Raw genomic sequence first — 18,810 nt, 5'->3', positions numbered from 1 at the left:
TTGATACAGCCGATACCCCGCATGTTGACACTACACTTTCACAATCTCCAGCCTGCTCAGATATAGACAGGTCAGCGTGTTTTGTGTGGAACGTGGCCTCCGCTGACATGGCGAACATTCAGTTGTATCACTTCCCGGGAAGCGCGCCATGTCGTTCTGTCATCATGACGGCCAAGGCTCTTGGTGTACCACTCGACTTGAAACCACTCGACTTGATGAACAAAGATCATCTGAGCCCTGAGTTTGAAAAGGTGAGTACCCCACAGGCGCCAGGGTTAGAACAGGAACTCTGTACCCTGTGTTGGTCAAAGATGAAACTAAATCGGATGGGTCGGTCAATTTATCAGCTATCTATAGAGATGATGCAATAATGAGATATTTTTGGACATGATGACATTACTCTGTTCACAAAACTCGAAATAGGGATGAAGACGATGTTCTCAATGACCTCGTTACGCTTTACATATCCTTGGCTCAAAAGTCAACGGACGGCGCGCTAATAGTCTCTGACAATTGATAACACGATTAATACACGCCCCACACGGACTTCAAACTGACGCCCAACGTTCCACTATAATTCGAGTCATCCTACCATCAAAATCAATATTTGCTCGAAGCGGGAAAACATGCGACGCTGTAGGTAGGAAGAACACAGTCGTATTACAGGATATATTTTAGGCTGATGGTGTCGCATACATAGAGCGGGTTAAATTCCGACAGCGAAGTCGAGCTGGGTCATAAGCCTGACAGCTGACCTGTTTGTGGCACACAGCAAAGGTAACCATGAACAAGATAACCCAGTTTCATTTGTAGGACTGTCGTAAGAGGAGACTAACGGGATCGGGTGGTCAGGCTCGCTGACTTAGTTGAAGCATGTCATCGTATCCAAATAGCGTGGTTCGATGCTCATGATGTCAATCATTGGATTGTCTGGTCCAGACTCGAGTATTTACAGACCGCCTACATATTGCTGAAATATTGCTGAGTGCGGCGTTAAACCACAAACAAACAAAATAAATGCGTGAGAGTAGAAACATCTAAATCAGCATCAGTAACATTCAAAATAACAGTCCTTGTTATCAACGGCAGTGACAACAATTCATGTAACACCGCACAGTAACTTTAACATTATACATGTGTAAATTGTAGCAACAAGAAACATGTGTTTGAGTCTCGGGCCTATTTTGGTATATACTCCCCGTCGTTCTGACCTACACTGTAGGTGACCTAGGTGACCTAGGTGTGGTGTTGTGAGCAAAGCACTACAAAACTGGGACTGGGGTCGGCGTGTCATTAGCCAAACTTCAGTACCTAGTACACAATGGCAACTAGACACCAGTCAACAAACAGCGGACTTCGGGCGAGTAGGTGATATTTCCGCCGCAGTCAAAACGACTACTTGTAAACACTCTACTCCTCGCCAGGCATACCAGAGGCTGACAGCATGATCACGCTTTCAGCGTAAGATCATTCATTATCACCATCTAGTCATCAGTTTAGTTGGCTCTTAGGACGTGTATGGCTAGATAGGAACCTGTTCAGACTGGAATTCTTACTGGGTCGGTATTCATTCAACTCTCAATGGTATACTGTGAGTGAATGTAACGCTTCTGTTGCCATATAAACCACAGAGTTTCAGCTTCATGAGGGAGTATTTGAAGTCGTAGAGAGTTGACCCTGAATTTTATTTTAGGTTGTACCAATACAAACTATTTATGTTTGTCACTGGTAGTCTGAATCAAGCGTATCATTTGTCAAGCCCCTAAGCATTCTTCAGTGTTGATAATGAGAAGTGAATACAGTACTACAACATAGTACCAGTTTAGTGGTAGGGCGTTTGGTTTAAGGCTTTCCTGTTAGTGTTCGGTTAATACAGGATTTGAATTTCAGTGTCAATCTTTTTATGATCTTTGGTTTGTGACCCTCACCCCCTTAACCCCCCACACTCACACATCCACACACACCTCTCCTCATGGGGATTCAGGGTCAAAATCGAATTGGTCCCAAACAACCTGTACAGGTCATAAGAGGCGACGAAATGCATCGGGTCATCATGCTCGGTGACATGGTGGGTCGCGAGTTTATTGTACTTTGGGTGTTACAGATTCGTGAGATTTCTCTGGTTTAAACCATGTAATGATTAATACTTAAAGGCTCTATAAGTTTGGCCTGTTTTGGACTATGTAGTAACTTATAGTTGTGTCAGTTGTCCTTGTTTAGGATGACCACTGAAATGCTGCCTCAGAATCACCTGCAAGGACAATAGCATGACGTCACCGTAATGTTTTTATGTTTAAGAGGGCATTAGGCCCAATTCATTTATTCACTCAATCATGTCGTTTATGAACTTATATTGTAACATTCCAGATAAACCCGGATCAAACCGTCCCAACAATCATAGATGGAGACTTCACACTATGGGAGAGGTAAGGTCACACAACAGAAGTACATTGCCAGTCAAGGCAAAGTAGATTTTAAGTCTCCCTATCTCCTGTAACAACTATCCACTAATTGAAATGGAATTTAGGACCAACCGTAACAAATTGATTTGGACACTCTATCCCTATGCACATTTATCGGCATCTGAAACATATATTTACATCTTGCCACTGGAACGTATTCGTCAGTTGATCTGTCTCAAAGTGTTTTGTTGTTGTTGTTGTTGTTGTTGTTGTTTTACGCCGCACTCAGCAATATTACAGCTATATGTCGCCGGTCTGTCAATAGTCAAGTCTGGATCAGACAATCCAGTGATTGATAGCATGAGCATCGAACCACGCAATTCGGATACGATGACATGCATCAACCAAGTCAGCGAGCCTGACCACCCGATCCCGTTAATCGCCTCTTACGACAAGCATAGTCGCCTTTTACGACACGCATGGGTTGCTGAAGACCTGTTCTATCTCGGATCGTCATTGGTCCTAGTGTCAACGAAAGAGACATCACATGTGGTTATATGATCAACAGGTTGGTAGCAGAATGATGAGTCTTGGAAACCAAAGGTTGTGGAATTTACATCACGCATGAGCCACGTCCATGCAGTCCACATTATGCAACATATTCCCATAATGGAACAATCTGGATGAAATGGTGTTGGTATAGAAACTGTTGGTGGTTCCTGAAATTGAAATATTTAGAAAAACTGTTTTTTTTGTCTGCGAATGTTGCGGCATATTCAGGAACATGATAAGTGTATCATCGTCTTATGACTGTCGTAGACCTGTTACACAAAGCATCCTTAGCGCTAAACATATGGTAAGTCAATGGTCAGTGGTATTCAAGACACTCGTAACTCTATGATTGGTTTGTCAAGATGACCCTGTGTTTCGGGGAAACCAATTGAAGTATCCTGTGCAATGAATTATCTGCAGATGAACTGCAGATGTCTTTAGTTTACCACTGGACTTTCATTCAGTACTACTTACATTGAATACTGTATGATATCCACAGCCGCGCCATCATGCGCTACCTGGTGGGGAAGTATGGGGGTGAGGACAATAGCCTGTACCCCCGGGACCTTCAGAAGAGGGCAGAGGTGGACCGACTCCTGGACTATGATCTTGGGGTCTTCTACAGAGCCATGATTGAGTGTGTGGTACGTACATATGAAATGTTGCAATTGTGTTGTTAAGCCACATGTAGTTGCTTACTCTACCTACAAATAGACTTTCATTGCCTGGTCGATCATGTCAGGATTCCGGATACGTATAGGTCCAGAGTACCTCATGCAGATGATATGAGAATTGAGTTTTGTAACTTTTGGTTATAGCAGCCAAAGATACAAGCAGTCGTCTGTTAAGTAGTATGCAGGATATAGTTAATAGGACGAAGTGTACAATGCGCGATCAAATTGCGATCTAGCATTGCCTAATAACCCGTAGCTTTGCATCTATAAATGATCGAGTATTTAGGAGAAGTGGCGATACTTTGGACAAACACATACAATGAGTAAACGTAATAGGAATCCTCATTCGCTCATGACAATACGTGTCAAATGAGTACTTCCTATTTCAGTGGCTGCCGTTCAGAGACAAAATTAAGGTGACAAAAGAACAAGACGAGAAGGTTATCAAAGCTTTCGAACGGATTGATACACAGGTCAAGGATAAGAAGTTCCTCACCGGAAATACCCTCACCATTGCCGACTTTGCGGTGGTAGTTGGGTTTGCAGCAGAGGAGCTCTATCCAGGGGATATGTCAAAGTACCCAAATGCCATGGCATGGTACAAGAGAGTACAGGAATTACCCTACTACAAAGAAGCGAATCAATCATATTTTGAATTACTTGAAGAATTTCAGATTGGAAAGTCTGAAAAGTAAAACATTGAAAAAACATAAATATGTGCAGGTCCATGAAGGTGTACGGATGCAAAAAGAAGTGAATTTACAACAATATGGCATTAGAGGTGTTTATTGTGGTGTCAGTATTAAATCATTCACCTGCATAAACCAAAGATGAACTCAATTTTGACTTAAGTTTTAAAATATTTCTTATCACAAATTACTCACAATCATATTGAAATACAGTAGCCGTAATGAAGTATGTTATGTATTGTAACTGATGCATGGCAATATATGATAGAACTGATCTCTCTAATTTATACCCTAGCCTACCGTTCCATACACGATCAAAGGCTTTTGGTAGATCACAGAATACAATGAAATGGAAATGAATTGATTGCTAATTAGTTTTTCAAATGATTCCCTCCGAAGTCGACACACTGCCAACGTTTCTGAAGTGCCAGTGTCTCTCTGATGTTGAAGGTTGCCTCCTAATCGTATAAAATGTCCTCCACAGCAGAAATACTAGACTACAGCAGCCCATGCGTGTCGTAAGAGGCGACTAACAGGATCAGGTGGTCAGGCTTGCTGTCTCGGTTGATGCTTGTCATCGTATCCCAGTTGCGTGGATCGATACTCAATCACTGGAATACTTTTCCAGACTCGACTATTTTCAGACCGCCGTCATATAGCTTGAATATTGCTGAGTGCGGTGTTAAACAACAAACCAAACCAAATGTAAGGTAGACATTTCAATTTTGACGCATCAGTGACCAAAGTGATATCCAATGCAATTTTCCTATTTGAAACTTGTAACATATGTTCCCGAGTTTACAGTTTACAGCTGAATGATTGACTTGCCCTTGCAGGTGTTTGTCATGGTTATCACTGTTGCGGGATACGCTCACCTCTTAGGGGACATTTGGTATCATAACTTTTATATATTGATTCATAAGCACATTCGGAATCTTACAATGGAGTCTGCTTTCAGCAGAGATTCCATATGATAATGAAAACGTTTTGTCATCAATAAAATCAGAATTAGACACTACAGGGCTGATTGATCAGTTCTGAACATCATATAGTAAAACTTAGCCTAAATATATCTATAAATTACATACTTTTCGACAGAATCCCCTTCGACATTGAAAAGCTTTTTTCGTAGTTTCGTAGAAGTCCATATCTTTGCTGTCCAAAGAGCACCCCAAAAAGCTATGACGTCATCGTTCGAGTCAAAATGGGCTCCGACTTGAGCTTTCTTCATGTTTCGGGGTCAGACAGAAGTCCAGATCATTCAATTGCTGTATCCTGCACCAATACGTGATGGCCCTCGTGATATACACAAGTTGGAGAGGGGCTCTGCCACACTCTCCCAAAACCATAGGATTGTTTGTTGTTTTACCCGTTTTAAAAAAACCATTAACACATTTTATTCTGTACATTTTCAATAATTTTACAATAAGAAGTACCCCATACTTCTGCATCATAACAAACTATAGGCGCCACCACAGCATAAAATATATTAAATAAATCTTGACAGGGTATATCACCAGCTTTCTTTTGTTATCTGTATAATGTCATAATGACCTTGTTACTCTGCACAACAAGAGTAGTTAGGGCCTTAGTCCAAACAAGTTTAGGCGTGAACGCAATACCCAAATATCTATAAAAGAGACAGTTTCAATTTACACACTATTCAATTCCCATTGTTCATAATGTCTAAGAGGTCCACCATTTCTGAATACCATAACTTTAGTTTTCTTCAAAGTTACCTACATACCTGTGTTATTGCAAAAATGTTCTCAGCAGAAATCATATTTTGTAGATTTAAAGGTGCATGAGCAATAGATGACACGTCATCAGTAAACACAAGTGCATATATTGCTGGACAGTTAAGTAATAAAGGCGGTTTGTTCTCCATAATTGTCAATAAAATGTCTATAAAAAGTTTATTTATGAGTATTAAAAACATCTGTGGGCTAAGTATGCATCCTTGAAAGGTACCTTTATTACACTTAGAATATTTAGATAATCCAGTAGGTGTTTTAACACAGGCACACAGTTTATCATACATTGTTGTAATAATAGGCTAAATAATTCCACAGACAATGATGATGATTTGAAGATTTTACGTGCGCTTTCAGATACCAATATCAGCCAAACTCTGTCACAGTGTATTGTGATCAAACTTATCGAAAGCTTTTTGGAAATCTACAAACGAACAGTTGAACCTTCCTTTCTTTTTACTAGCATACTTTTGGATAAAAGCCTGTAATTAAAATATATGATCTGTCGTGGAAAACTTAGTTCTAAATCCAGCTTGAGATTCATCAATGATATTGTTATCATCACATTATCTCTGTAAACACTTTGCACGGTATTGTGGTATCAATGGGTGATAACCTCTATCATTGTGGGCATCATTCATATCACTAGACTTGAACAGAGAACATCAATCTTGAAAGTTACCACTCTAAAAAAATGTATTAAATATAAAGACTAAAATTTGTTTTATATTGTTTTTTCTGTGGACAGCAATACCGTCAGGTCCAGGAGATATATTATTCCGAAGCAGGTTTATGTGGCTTGATATTTCTTGTGCTGAAATATGGTTGTTAATTGTCAGATCATTATTGTCAGTGATATGGTACATACAGCCATCAATTTCAAGATCCTGTCTGAAAAGACGAGACGAAAAGTGGTTAGTCCATTGTTCAGCATTGATTGATTGAGAGACTGCAATAAATGGTTTACGATCCTTGAGCAGTTTCCTAAACAACTTTGGGTTGTTGTTTATGCAGCAATCAGTTTTTCTCTCTAAGCTTAAAAACGAGCATTTTAAACCTTGATCAAAGTGACGAATATGTGATGTCTTCATTATATATATATATATATATATATATATATATATATATATATATATATATATATATATATATACTGCAGATATCAAGGCTCAAGATTCTGCTCAAATGCCATTTCATTTGCTTAAAAACGAGCATTTTAAAGCTTGATCTAAGTGACGAATATGTGATGTCTTCATTATATATATATATATATATATATATATATATACCGCAGGTATCAATGCTCAAGATTCTGCTCAAATGCCGTTTTATTTGCTTAAAAACGAGCATTTTAAACCTTGATCAAAGTGACGAATATGTGATGTCTTCATTATATATATATATATATATATATATATATATATATATATATATATATATATATATATACCGCAGGTATCAAGGCTCAAGGTTCTGCTCAAATGCCGTTTTATTTGCACTGGATCCGTTTGCATTTCAGTTATTTTCTCAACTCCCTGTGGAGTATACAGCCCAAGATGTCTAAGGTCCCCAGAAGGTTTATACATCCACCTCACATGTGGGGTACCCAATCCCTGCTGGGTACAGAGCCACATTAAAACTTAATCACTTGCAAAGGGTGACACCACACATTTTGACACTTGTGTTTCGGGTGTAAGTATTCGTGTTTCCACCATCTGGTCATCCACCATCGGACGCGTGGGTTCTTTTGAGTGCACAGGGTGTATGAACTATGTGCACTAGGGGTAGTTACATCACTGTAAAGACCTGTAACCATGGTTGGTCCCAAGGCTGAATAACAACCTGGTCACAAGCGGGATACGATCGCAGCGCCAGGCTCTTGCTAGGCTGGCGCTTTTGACGGCTTTCTTTAACACCTTCATTCCACACATATTTCTCCAAACGCCTTCCACTTTCCTTTTCTATTTTACAGTTAGAGCTACTCCTTGTATTACCTGGGGCCGAAGATTGTTTACATTTACAAATGATTGGAGTGATCCTGTGTACCGATCCCAAAGTTGGTGAAACATATAAAGTTTGTTTGTTTGTTGTTAAACGCTACACTCGGCAATATTTCATTTATATGACGGCGGTCTGTAAATATTCGAGTCTGGGCCAGACAATCCAGTGATGGACATCATGAGCATCGATCCACGCAATTGTGATACGATGACATGCATCACACTAATCAGCGAGCCTGACCACCCGATCCCGTTAGTCGCCTCTTACGACAAGCATAGTCGCCTTTTACGGCAAGCATGGGTTGCTGAAGACCTATCCTACCCCGGAACTTCACGGGTCGAAATATGGAAAGAAAGAAGAGGAGGCAATCATGTAGTCTACAACACTTGATCCATAATGTGTGCAACATAGGAACTCAACACTTGCCATTCAATGATAGACACACAGTTTTATTTCAGTGTACAGTCTTACAAACATTACCAATGGTGTGTGGTATAGAAATTTAAAATGCACAAGAATCATATATTCTGTAAAATCACTTAGGAGATAAATATTTCGTTTTGTAAGATTTGCGTGATGTTATGCTGAATGGATGTACGGAAATTTCATTTGAACACGACGCCGTAAGGCGGAGTGTTCAAATGAAAAATTTCCGTACATCCATTCAGCATAACATCACGCAAATCTTACAAAACGAAATATTTATCGACATTGTAACATGAACGTTAATTCAATCGATATTTAGGAGGAACTAATTTACTGAGCGCATGACACAACTAAACTGTCGTTAGTAATACGTCTCCTCGTGCTCACCTTCGAAAGGATGCATGATATGGGGTGCCGCGAAACCGATCAATGGTTTCGAGGTACTCCAATAATGAGGGTCCATTTTACGAAAGGGGTGGTCACATGTTCAAGCTCATTTCTCAGAAAATAAACAAACAACAGGAAATATCACAAATTCAATTCTTTATCACAGTTCCTCATCTTACTTGTAATTTGTAGTTATGCGTAACTATGAAATACAAATAATCAATATTAGAAAAGACGTACATACTGTTTGGCCCCTGTACAAGATAGTGTCAACTCGCCTGAAACTGAGGTGGTGACAAGAGACGTCAAACGTGCGAAATTTCAGACATGCAGCTTAGCTGGGATTGAAAAAGTTGTTTACTGTTACAGTAGAATAACATATGTGAGAGAGGCCGTGGAAATTAGCAGAAGAATTAACCTGGAAATTACTCACGGGAGCAGTGGACAGTGGCAGGATATTTGTATCTATGACAGGTACCAAATTACGTTCGTTAGCGAGCTGCTCCTGTCTCTGAAAAATGTTCGAATAATGTCGTTTTTGAGACGAGCACGAGTCAATGGAATACGACTTCAACGATTCATCGGATTTGTGGCCGGTAATTCTGAAAATCTCGCGATTCAATACCTGCGTTTGACAGTAAAGTGACGGCAGTTTGCAGTGTGAAATTCCCGGTCTTGGATAATGTTTATGCTGCGCTCAAATGGCGGCCCCCTGATGTGCCTGTGTATGGCAGCACGCAACCCAACAATACTCGATTTTGAGTAAAGGTCTCCCTCAGCATTTCTGACTTCGGCATAAAAGAACCTCAGTCTCTCATTCAGTTGAAAAGCAGGAAGCTCTTCGAACGTGGGTTCAAAACCTCGGAAACCAAGCCATTCTGGGAGTGAAAAGATTGCCGTGTTCAGGGTACAAATGTGACGGTAAGTGGGAGTATTTCGTTATTATTACGGTGTCGTGTTTAAATGAAATTTCCGTATATCCATTTAGTATAACATATCTCAAATCTTACAAAACGAAATATTTAATTTATGTTAAGATTTTGGTCAATCTCGTTATATTATTGCCAATTTTTGCGATGACACATTGGTCACGCTTTACATTGCTATTATGGCAATGGTGTAAGGGAGGTAACTCTCGCTGATGTTGATCGAATCTGCGTAGGAATTTTTTTTTATTTGTTTATGTATTCTTTTATGTTTCAATGGCTTACGTCGAAATATTTTAACTCCCAGTAGATTTGGAGAGGTTCCTATCCACGATGTCCTATACTGCTTTTGTATCAAGGGACGCGAAGCGGTGACTGGACGCTTGAACTTTGGGCTCTACGGAAACGCTGGCTGTATTTCCTAGTTCGGGGGCCATCTCAGAACGGTTTTCAGCTTCAACAGCTTTTTGTGGGTTATAATAAGAACAAAATTAGGTGGATGTCATTATAGAGTTGCAATAAATGTTTTTTACTCTGTTAAAAATTGATTTTGTTTTGTTTTTTCCTTTGGCCAAGCCCAAGAAAATTACATTATTTATGATTATGATTTTGTAATTAATGGAAAAAGGTAAATTTCATTTACCTTCAAATTCTTGTATTATCTCAGAAAATGTCTCGTCGCCCCATTCACTCAATATTTCATCGAAATCTCCGATGTGGAAGTCAGGGTAAATTTCCATCTGTTCCTCCATGTTGATGATTTCAAAAATAGTTCCATTAATTAATGTATACATACACGGTGATGAGACCCCAAAAATTCAGCGATGTTATGCTCATTCGACAACACTTTTTAACCAATCAGATCAGGGAACATACCTACATTTATGTTACAATTTACATTAATCATGCAAACTGGGAATATGATAACTTCTCAAAATATGAACACCAGCTGTTAGGGAAGATAGTGTTGTCATTTTCATTTTTTTACTGAGTAATGACTTTATATTTTGCCAAAATAAGTTGCAATTTTTTTTCCAGCACAGCACCATTTATGTTTTCACATTCTAATCTATGAAATATTTTCTACTTAGTTACAAATGTTCTTCGGAAATTCGGCTTGTGATTTAGACTTTGGGCATGCTAATTTTGGTGCTTTTAGAAGATGTGCTCCTGTAAATTTCAAAAGCTTACATAACTTTACTGCTGCGGAATTAACATCCTTATAGACACAACTTTCGTTTATCTCTGTTGCTTGAGGTGTAGAAATGTTGACAATAAAAGTTAAATAAATCTTGGGATGTTAGCTGTTTCCTTGTATTACAGACCGTATTGAGAGAGAGGGGCCTTAGTTTCACCATCACATCTAGAGACTTCATGGAGGTGTCGACCGCCTCCGTGATCTAGTGGTAGAGCGTCCGCCCGGGGTTCGATCCCCGGCCGCGTCATACCAAAAGACGTTAAAAGATGGTACTTGTTATTACCCTGTCTGGCGCTCGGCATTAAGGGGCTAAAACAAGGACTGGTCAGCACGGAGTAAGTATACTGTGTCTTAGTGGGGTATTCATGTTAAACTGCGACATGGTATCTCAGTGAGATAGCACTATAAATCGGCATCAATCCGGACTAGTACAAGCAGCCACACATGTGCGTGCACTTCGCTATATAAGTGCAATAATCCTGGACGCGACGTTAAACCCCATTTCTCACCTTGTATCACAACAATGTTCTATCTTATTTCCTCTGGATGTAAAAGTATGGTGTGTCTTCAGACATACATGGGTTCCAACTCCAGCACAACCACAAAAAAAAACCAGACGGTAGCGAACTGATTTATTCCGCGATAAGAACTACATTACATTTCGATGCTTGGTTTTCATACACGCTGAGGGGCGGTCGGGTAGCCTAATGGTTAAAGCGTTCGCTCGTCACGCCGAAGACCCGGGTTCGATTCCCGATATGGGTACAATGTGTGAAGCCCATTTCTGGTCTCCCCCGCCGTGATATTGCTGGAATATTGCTAAAAGCGGCGTAAAATCAAACTCACTCACTCACACACTCACTCATACACGCTGATAGTATACTGAAGCGAACGTAAAATATATATATCAAACCCAGTGTCAATACATCACAACAAGAGTGAAGAATCTTGCATGAAATTGGTAAATGATCAGATTCCGTTCTACCGTGTACAGTCAAATCGGTAATATCTTGGAAAACGTTGAGGAAGCATCAAAATAGTCAATTAAACTGGTACCATTAAGACCAACACATGAGAACCAACCATTTGGATCACTCGGTTTTCTCACCCGTGAAGATCTGGGGTAGAATAGGTCTTCAGCAACCCCTACTTGCCGAAAATGGCGACTCTGCTGGTCGTAAAAGGCGACTAACGGGATCGTGTGGTCAGGCTCGCTGACTTGGTTGATGCACGTCACCGGGTCCCAACTGCTTGGATCGATGCCCAAATGTCAATCACTGGATTGTCTGGTCCAGATTCGATTATTTAAACTACTTCATATAGCTGGAAAATTGCTGAGTGCGATGTTAAACAACAAACAAACATCACGGAAAGATAACAATATCAAAAGTGAAGTAGTATAAAGATGACACGGCGGGCCATTTTCACTGCTAAAATCAATTGATACCTTTTTATGTTTAATAATATTCCATTCACAAAAATATATGTTTTCTTTTGAACTAAAGTAGAGTATAGTCTGATTCCATGAATAGTTAAGACTTAAATGGTTTGCGTGAGTGAATAGAGTGAGTGAGCTGGGTGAGTCTGGATCAGACAATCTAGTGATTGGTATCATCATGGGATACGATGACATGCATCAACCGAGTCAGCGAGCCTGACCACCCGATCCCGTTAGTCGCCTCTTACGACAAGCATAGTCGCCTATTTAGAGCCTATTGTTGTGAGAATCAGTCTATGTCGAACGATGACATGACCACTCGCGGATACATTTATTTGTGTTAAAAGAGAGGAGTAGTTTGTGATTTTGGAAAATTTGTATTGTTTTAAAAATATTTCACCAGAAGAGTAAGTCATTGTGTTGACATAAATTTACGTTCAGTTTTCCCACCATCTGCGCATGTCCGCCTCGTCCAGATAACGTATTCATCACATTACACTGGCACAGATCTAGTGGTGATGAAGTACCCATCACTGCCCTATCAAAATATTTCCATACGGGATACACGACTAACAGTTAATATCCGTTAACAAATATTCCAGTAGCGTGTCAATGTGTGATCAAACTGGCCTGTTCGCACTAAATTGACCGACCCACGGTGATTGCTGCACGTATGTAACATACCTCCGCAGAGATACACAACAACTGACGTCATGTAATCTCCCTGCACTGGAATCCCGAGACAATTTTCATTTCTATAAACATTTTTGTAAACAGGCACTGTAATTAAACTGATGAGGTATTTGAATTATCTCCCTTGACACGATACCCGCGATAAGCGTGATGAGAGGCGCTTGGTAATCTGTGGGGAAATGAACCGACAGTGTTTCAGTAATTGTTAACATAGAAACACCAGCCTGGTACACATTGTTAACCAAATGAATAATTCTACTAGAATTAAAATCAGAAAAGGCACAACCTTTCAACAACAATCAGAACTGTTTAATGCGAACAATGAAAGCATTGAATTTCAATAATGGTAGAAGCAAATTGTACCATAACCGTAAGTACCTTGATCGGTTCACACCTGAATGGGTTTTGCTGTACTTAAACTGTCGTAAACACGCGATGAGAAACATTTAGTCTGCTACAGTGGCAGCGTATCAGTTAAATTTACTCACATCAAGGATACCATATGTCTTGAAAACCTGTTTTTTTTCTTGAAATTATGAAAAAATCGATAATCTAATAACTGCAAATGAAAGTTAACGTTGAATGCTGTTGGTGCAAGTCTTGTAATGTATTTTGAAAAGGAGTGACCGAATTGTGTTTCATTTGAACGTAACGCCGCTTTGAACAGTAGTTTTGTTAATAACAGCATGCCAACTTAATGTGGGAGGAGGGCCCACAATGACGCAGGTCGCAGATATTTAACACCAATAAGCAGGGGTATGGTGAATCTGGTAGTCTATATTCTATGTTCTATATGCTATATTCTATGTTTTATGTTCGATGTTTTATGTTCTATATTCTATGTTTTATGTTCTATGTTCTATATTCTATGTCCTTGTTCTATATTCTGTTTTATGTTCTATATTCTATGTTCTATGTGTTATGTTCGATATTCTATGTCTATGTTTTATGTTCTATATTATATATTCTATGTTCTATATTCTATATTCTATATTCTATGTTCTATATTCTATATTCTGTACTCTATGTTCTATATTCTATGTTCTATAAGCTAATAGTATAGTCAAATGTTTAAAATAATCAAAGACCCAAATACATGATATACTTCCAATACAGCGCAGGGTCATTTTACATCCACATGTTTCATGTAAATTTCTGCTCTTAAAGGCATATTTGAAATAGAACAGATTTTAAATCTTGATAGTTTGTGGTTGCCAAAGGCGAATAAATTGTTGGATCGAAAATCGAACTTTATTTCTATTTGGTTTGTATTTCTTTCGAATGTCGTTAAAGGATGGACATATGAAGATGAAATGATACCGATCTTTGCTATGGTTCAGGTTACAATGTATACATTATAGAACCAAGGACAAGCGGATCCTGGTGCGGCTAAGGGAGACAACTTTATTCGAATGGCGGCTACCTATGCCCCCAGGGGCCCTCAGACCATGACCCTCGCGGTGCCGTGAAGGGTAATAATCTGTTAAAACAATTAACTATTTCTTAAAAACAGTTATCATTCCCATCCATGTAATTCATCTTCTGTATCATATCGCATACAGTGAACTCCTGGCATGTTGAGAATAAAGAAGTGTTGAACATGGGCGAAAGTAGAATAAGAACCATGAAACTTCAAGTATAACTAGTTTTGAAACAGGTTTGAAACTGTCCGTCTATACACTGTGTAGCAGTGGTTAATCCCTAAACAGTGTAAATGCGAAACCCGTGCTCCCTGTAAAAGGCGACTATGCTTGTGTAAGAGGCGACTAACAGGATCGGGTGGTCAGGCTCGCTGACTTGATTGATGCATGTCAATTGAGTGGATCGATGCTCATGATATTAACCACTAGATTGCCTGGTCCAGACTCGATTATTTACAGACCGCCGTCATATAGCTGGAGTGCGGCGTTAAACAACGAACCAACCAACCAACCCTAAATGCGAAGCCAAAGAGGTTTGGTTTAATGAAAAAGCAGCGTTGAATTGTTGTACTTACTTCACGCTTTTTATATGAATGGACCGCCTCTGTGGTCTAGTGGTAGAGTGTCCGCCCGGAGAGTGGAAGGTCCGGGGTTTGATCCTCGGCCGCGTTAAACCGAAAGACATACCGTTAAACACGGATTGGTCGTCTCGGAGTGAGTATACTGTGTCTGAGAGGGGTATCCATGTTAAACTGCGGCACGGTATCTCAGTGAGCTAGCACTATAAAATCGGCAGTCGGACTAGTACAAGCAGCCACGCACGTCGCAAAATAAGTGCAATACTCTTGGACGCGACGTTGAACCCAGTTTCACTTCACCTCATATATGAATGATATACAGACGGATAGATACCGCAATACAATCGGCTGTTCTCTGTATGTGCATGTCGGTCCCGATGTACCTAACCTTAGTTTAACCTGTGTATCCCAGTAAGGTACACTATTCAAGTGTTTGTATGTAAGTCTTGGTTCTAGTTACAGACGCAAACACATCATCATTCCATCTTTCACGAGCACGAGTGAGTGAGTGCGTAGGGTTTAACGCCGCTTTAAACAGTATTGCAGTTATATCGCGGTGTGTCAGCTTAATGCTGGAGGAAAGCCCCAAGTGATGCAGGTCTCAGACGTTTACCAGTTCGGTGAAACCCACGAGCACGGGTATGGTGCTGACAAACCTAGAAACATAATCGGGGCGAACCGGGATTCGAACCCACAATCATAGGTTTCTGGCGCGTCCGAAGGGACGCAACTCTGCACAGCGAATCGCGGTGCCTTAGACGACTGGGTCCCCCGTGCCCCCCGTGCCCCTTTCACGAGCATGAACTCAAACAGTTGGGATGTAATATCGACACTTCTTCAAGATGAACATGTAATAATCACATGATACTAATGACAACGCTCAGGTTACGACGTTTCTATCCTCTCAACTCACTACAGTGGAAACTCGTTAGACCGGACCCCGTGTAAGGCAATGCTTTGTAACAGACATACCCCCACCCCCAGTCACCGTACGAGTATACCTAGTCAGTCATACGATATGAATAGGAGAATGTGTGACTTTAGTTGAACGCGCAACCCATGCTTGCCGTAAACGGCGAATATGCTTGTCCGTAAGAGGCTCGCTGACTTGGTTGATGCATGTCATCGTGTCCCAATTGCGCGGATCGATGCTCATGATGTCAATCACTGGATTGCCTGGTCCAGACTCGATCATTTACAGACCGAAGTCATATAGCTGGAATATTGCTGAGTGCGGCGTTAAACAACAACAAACAATATTAACATAATCGCTCAGTGTATGGGACGTGGGTGTATCTCCGCCGTCATATAGCTGGAATATTGCTATGTGCGGTGTTAAACAACATGAAACTGAACTAGTTGAACGCGGCCTTGAACAGTATTTATATTATAGTATCATGCAGCACCTTGATGTGGGAGGAAAGTCTGAACTGTATACAGATCTTGGACGTTCTCCACGTTGGTGACAAGTCGAGAAACATTTTTATGGGGAGGCGGGTTTCTATCACACCTAAGGGACTCTCCACAGCAAATTCTAGCCCGTTAGACAACTGGGCCACCCCTGCCTCCTATGAATAGTAGAGGAAAATTGATCACCAAACAAACATGTCTGAAAAATGGTGTTATGAGATATCTACAAATTGCACAGAAATTGTCTTTGTGTATGCACATGGTGCATTATGTACATCTAAATGACTTATGTCTTTTTAAATATAGTTTTTTGAAACGTTAAGGTTTCATTAGTTGCTGTTGTACATATGATGGATTGCCGAGTCGAGGCCAGTTCACGAGTGCGTTAATTACTGGCCCGGGGGTCATCCTGCCCCGGGGAGTGTCAATCACCGCCGAGATAGGTCATCTCGAGCGCTTCACGGAGAAGATAAGACAATTAAGCTTATCGATGATAACTATCGTATCTAACCATGTAAGTTGTTGACAGCCTGATTGCAAGGGATATTTTAAATTGGAATTTGACGAAAGCGTTTGTTTGCTGCTGGTGTGCAATCTCGGTTAAAAAGAATTATCAATGGTTGGTAAAATTATTCAAAGAGATTTAACAAAGAATGATTCGCGGACATGACGTATATTTACTTGAAACATCAAAGACAGCTTCCACTGAGATGCTAGTCATGGCTTTCTCCGACAGGTGGCACTGCAGGTGAACCACGCACGTGCAATGGTATAGAGTTAAAGGGAAGTCATTCTGTCGGCGCCTCCTTTGAAAGGTGACCTTTGCCCCCTCGCTTCATCTTGCCTGTAATCTCGTGCTTTCACCAACTGTTATTTCATGCCACTTGATCGGAAGTTGCCACTGTTCAATTAGACAGTGTTCATCGTCTCCACCATTTGAAGGTTCTTATCTGTCTATCTTATTTAGTGGAAATATTCCGCCAGGTGTATCAAATCTTCTCTTTAATACACTGTATTTATCTGTACATTCTCCAAGAACGATGTTAAACAAACAAACAAACAAACAAAAACATGTTCAAATGGGCATTTATCGTTCAGTGTAGCCTGGGTATACCATGCCAGGGAATCAAGGTACGTCAGAGCCGTCATTGTATAATACATCAAAATGAGCTACAATCAGCCGCGCCTGTTGTATTAATTCTGATTCCAAATCAGCCTTAAATGTACCGTGAGGGCCCATTTAACTCGTTTTGAGAGTGACGAATCCCGGTAAAACAACACCAGCCCAATACCCAGAATGCATCAGCAGGTTTGAAAGGAGGTACGTGTTGCGAGTGACGATTCCCGGTAGTCTGCGCAAAACAACGCTTCCCAAATACCCATAATGCCTCGGAAGTCACTTGATAATCAACCCGAATATTTAAGTGAACAACGAGGTATCTTTATTATGTTTCTGCCACTGGGGTTAATTTAAAAAATGTATTTGTGGAATAAATGTATTTTGTGATACCAAAACCACTCTAGATTATACGGCACGTCTAGCCAGCCCCATATAACATCATCATCAGGAACAGATATATTTGTAGAGGCGAGAAATATTTTATGTAATAAATGATTTCATACACTATGTTAGTCTACGGTCACGTCTGAGACGATAGTTGGAGAGGTGGGGTAGCCTAGTGGTTAAAGCGTTCGCTTGTCACGCCGATGACCCGGGTTCTATTCCCCACATGGAAACAATGTGTGACGCCCATTTCTGGTGTACCGCGCCGTGATATTCCTGGAATATTGCTAAAAGCGGCGTAAAACAATACTCACTCATTCACTCACTCACTCAATCTCATAAAATCAGATCTTAGTTCTCGCTACCGCTAATCAAAGATCTGAGGACATCCCATTATGGGTCACGTCAGACCGACCTTTCACGAAATTTGACCGACCAATCGAACGACTGCAAAGAAGTCGACATTAGCCAATCAGCAGGCAGCTTTCTCGTGCCCTCCGGCACTAGTTTCAAACTGGCTACTACGTTTTGAATATATTTGACAAATTCTGGATTAAAAAAATGAAAACGGAACAAACGAACGTATTGGAATGGCGAATAGATGGCCTAGATTGTATCGATTCAGTCATAAAGCTCGTAACTGTCGTTTGGAATAACCCGTTTTAACTGCTTCGAAGTTGAATGATCAGCAATCCCGACTGTCACTTTCATGATCTGGAAAGCGACGATCTGATTGGTCGGATGAAAGGTCGTTCTG

The 18,810-nt window shown here is 40.5% G+C and overlaps 1 protein-coding gene across 1 annotated transcript; it reads left to right on the top strand.

Moving 5' to 3' along the window:
- Window positions 1–4,804, top strand: LOC139469459 (glutathione S-transferase 1-like). Its single transcript, XM_071251639.1, has 4 exons — window positions 1–251; window positions 2,368–2,426; window positions 3,454–3,598; window positions 4,018–4,804. Exons 1-4 carry the CDS (start codon window positions 108–110, stop codon window positions 4,321–4,323), a joined length of 654 nt encoding a protein of 217 aa, XP_071107740.1. The 5' UTR covers window positions 1–107; the 3' UTR covers window positions 4,324–4,804.
- The last annotated feature ends 14,006 nt before the right edge of the window (window positions 4,805–18,810 follow it).

The sequence above is a fragment of the Haliotis cracherodii genome, unplaced genomic scaffold (genome assembly GCF_022045235.1).
Source record: "Haliotis cracherodii isolate W230 unplaced genomic scaffold, xgHalCrac1.p SCAF_2, whole genome shotgun sequence".
Taxonomy (NCBI): Eukaryota; Metazoa; Mollusca; class Gastropoda; order Lepetellida; family Haliotidae; genus Haliotis; species Haliotis cracherodii.
The sequence above is the reverse complement of the archived record's forward strand: the minus strand, read 5'-3'. Positions and strand labels throughout refer to the sequence as shown.

What these genes read in the sequence shown, in the direction of transcription:
- LOC139469459 (XM_071251639.1), top strand. Translation starts at nt 108, where the DNA reads ATGGCGAACATTCAGTTGTATCACTTCCCGGGAAGCGCGCCATGTCGT. An exon ending in TGAGCCCTGAGTTTGAAAAG is followed by an intron (nt 252 to 2,367) that starts GTGAGTACCCCA and finishes GTAACATTCCAG; the next exon opens with ATAAACCCGGATCAAACCGT. An exon ending in GACTTCACACTATGGGAGAG is followed by an intron (nt 2,427 to 3,453) that starts GTAAGGTCACAC and finishes TGATATCCACAG; the next exon opens with CCGCGCCATCATGCGCTACC.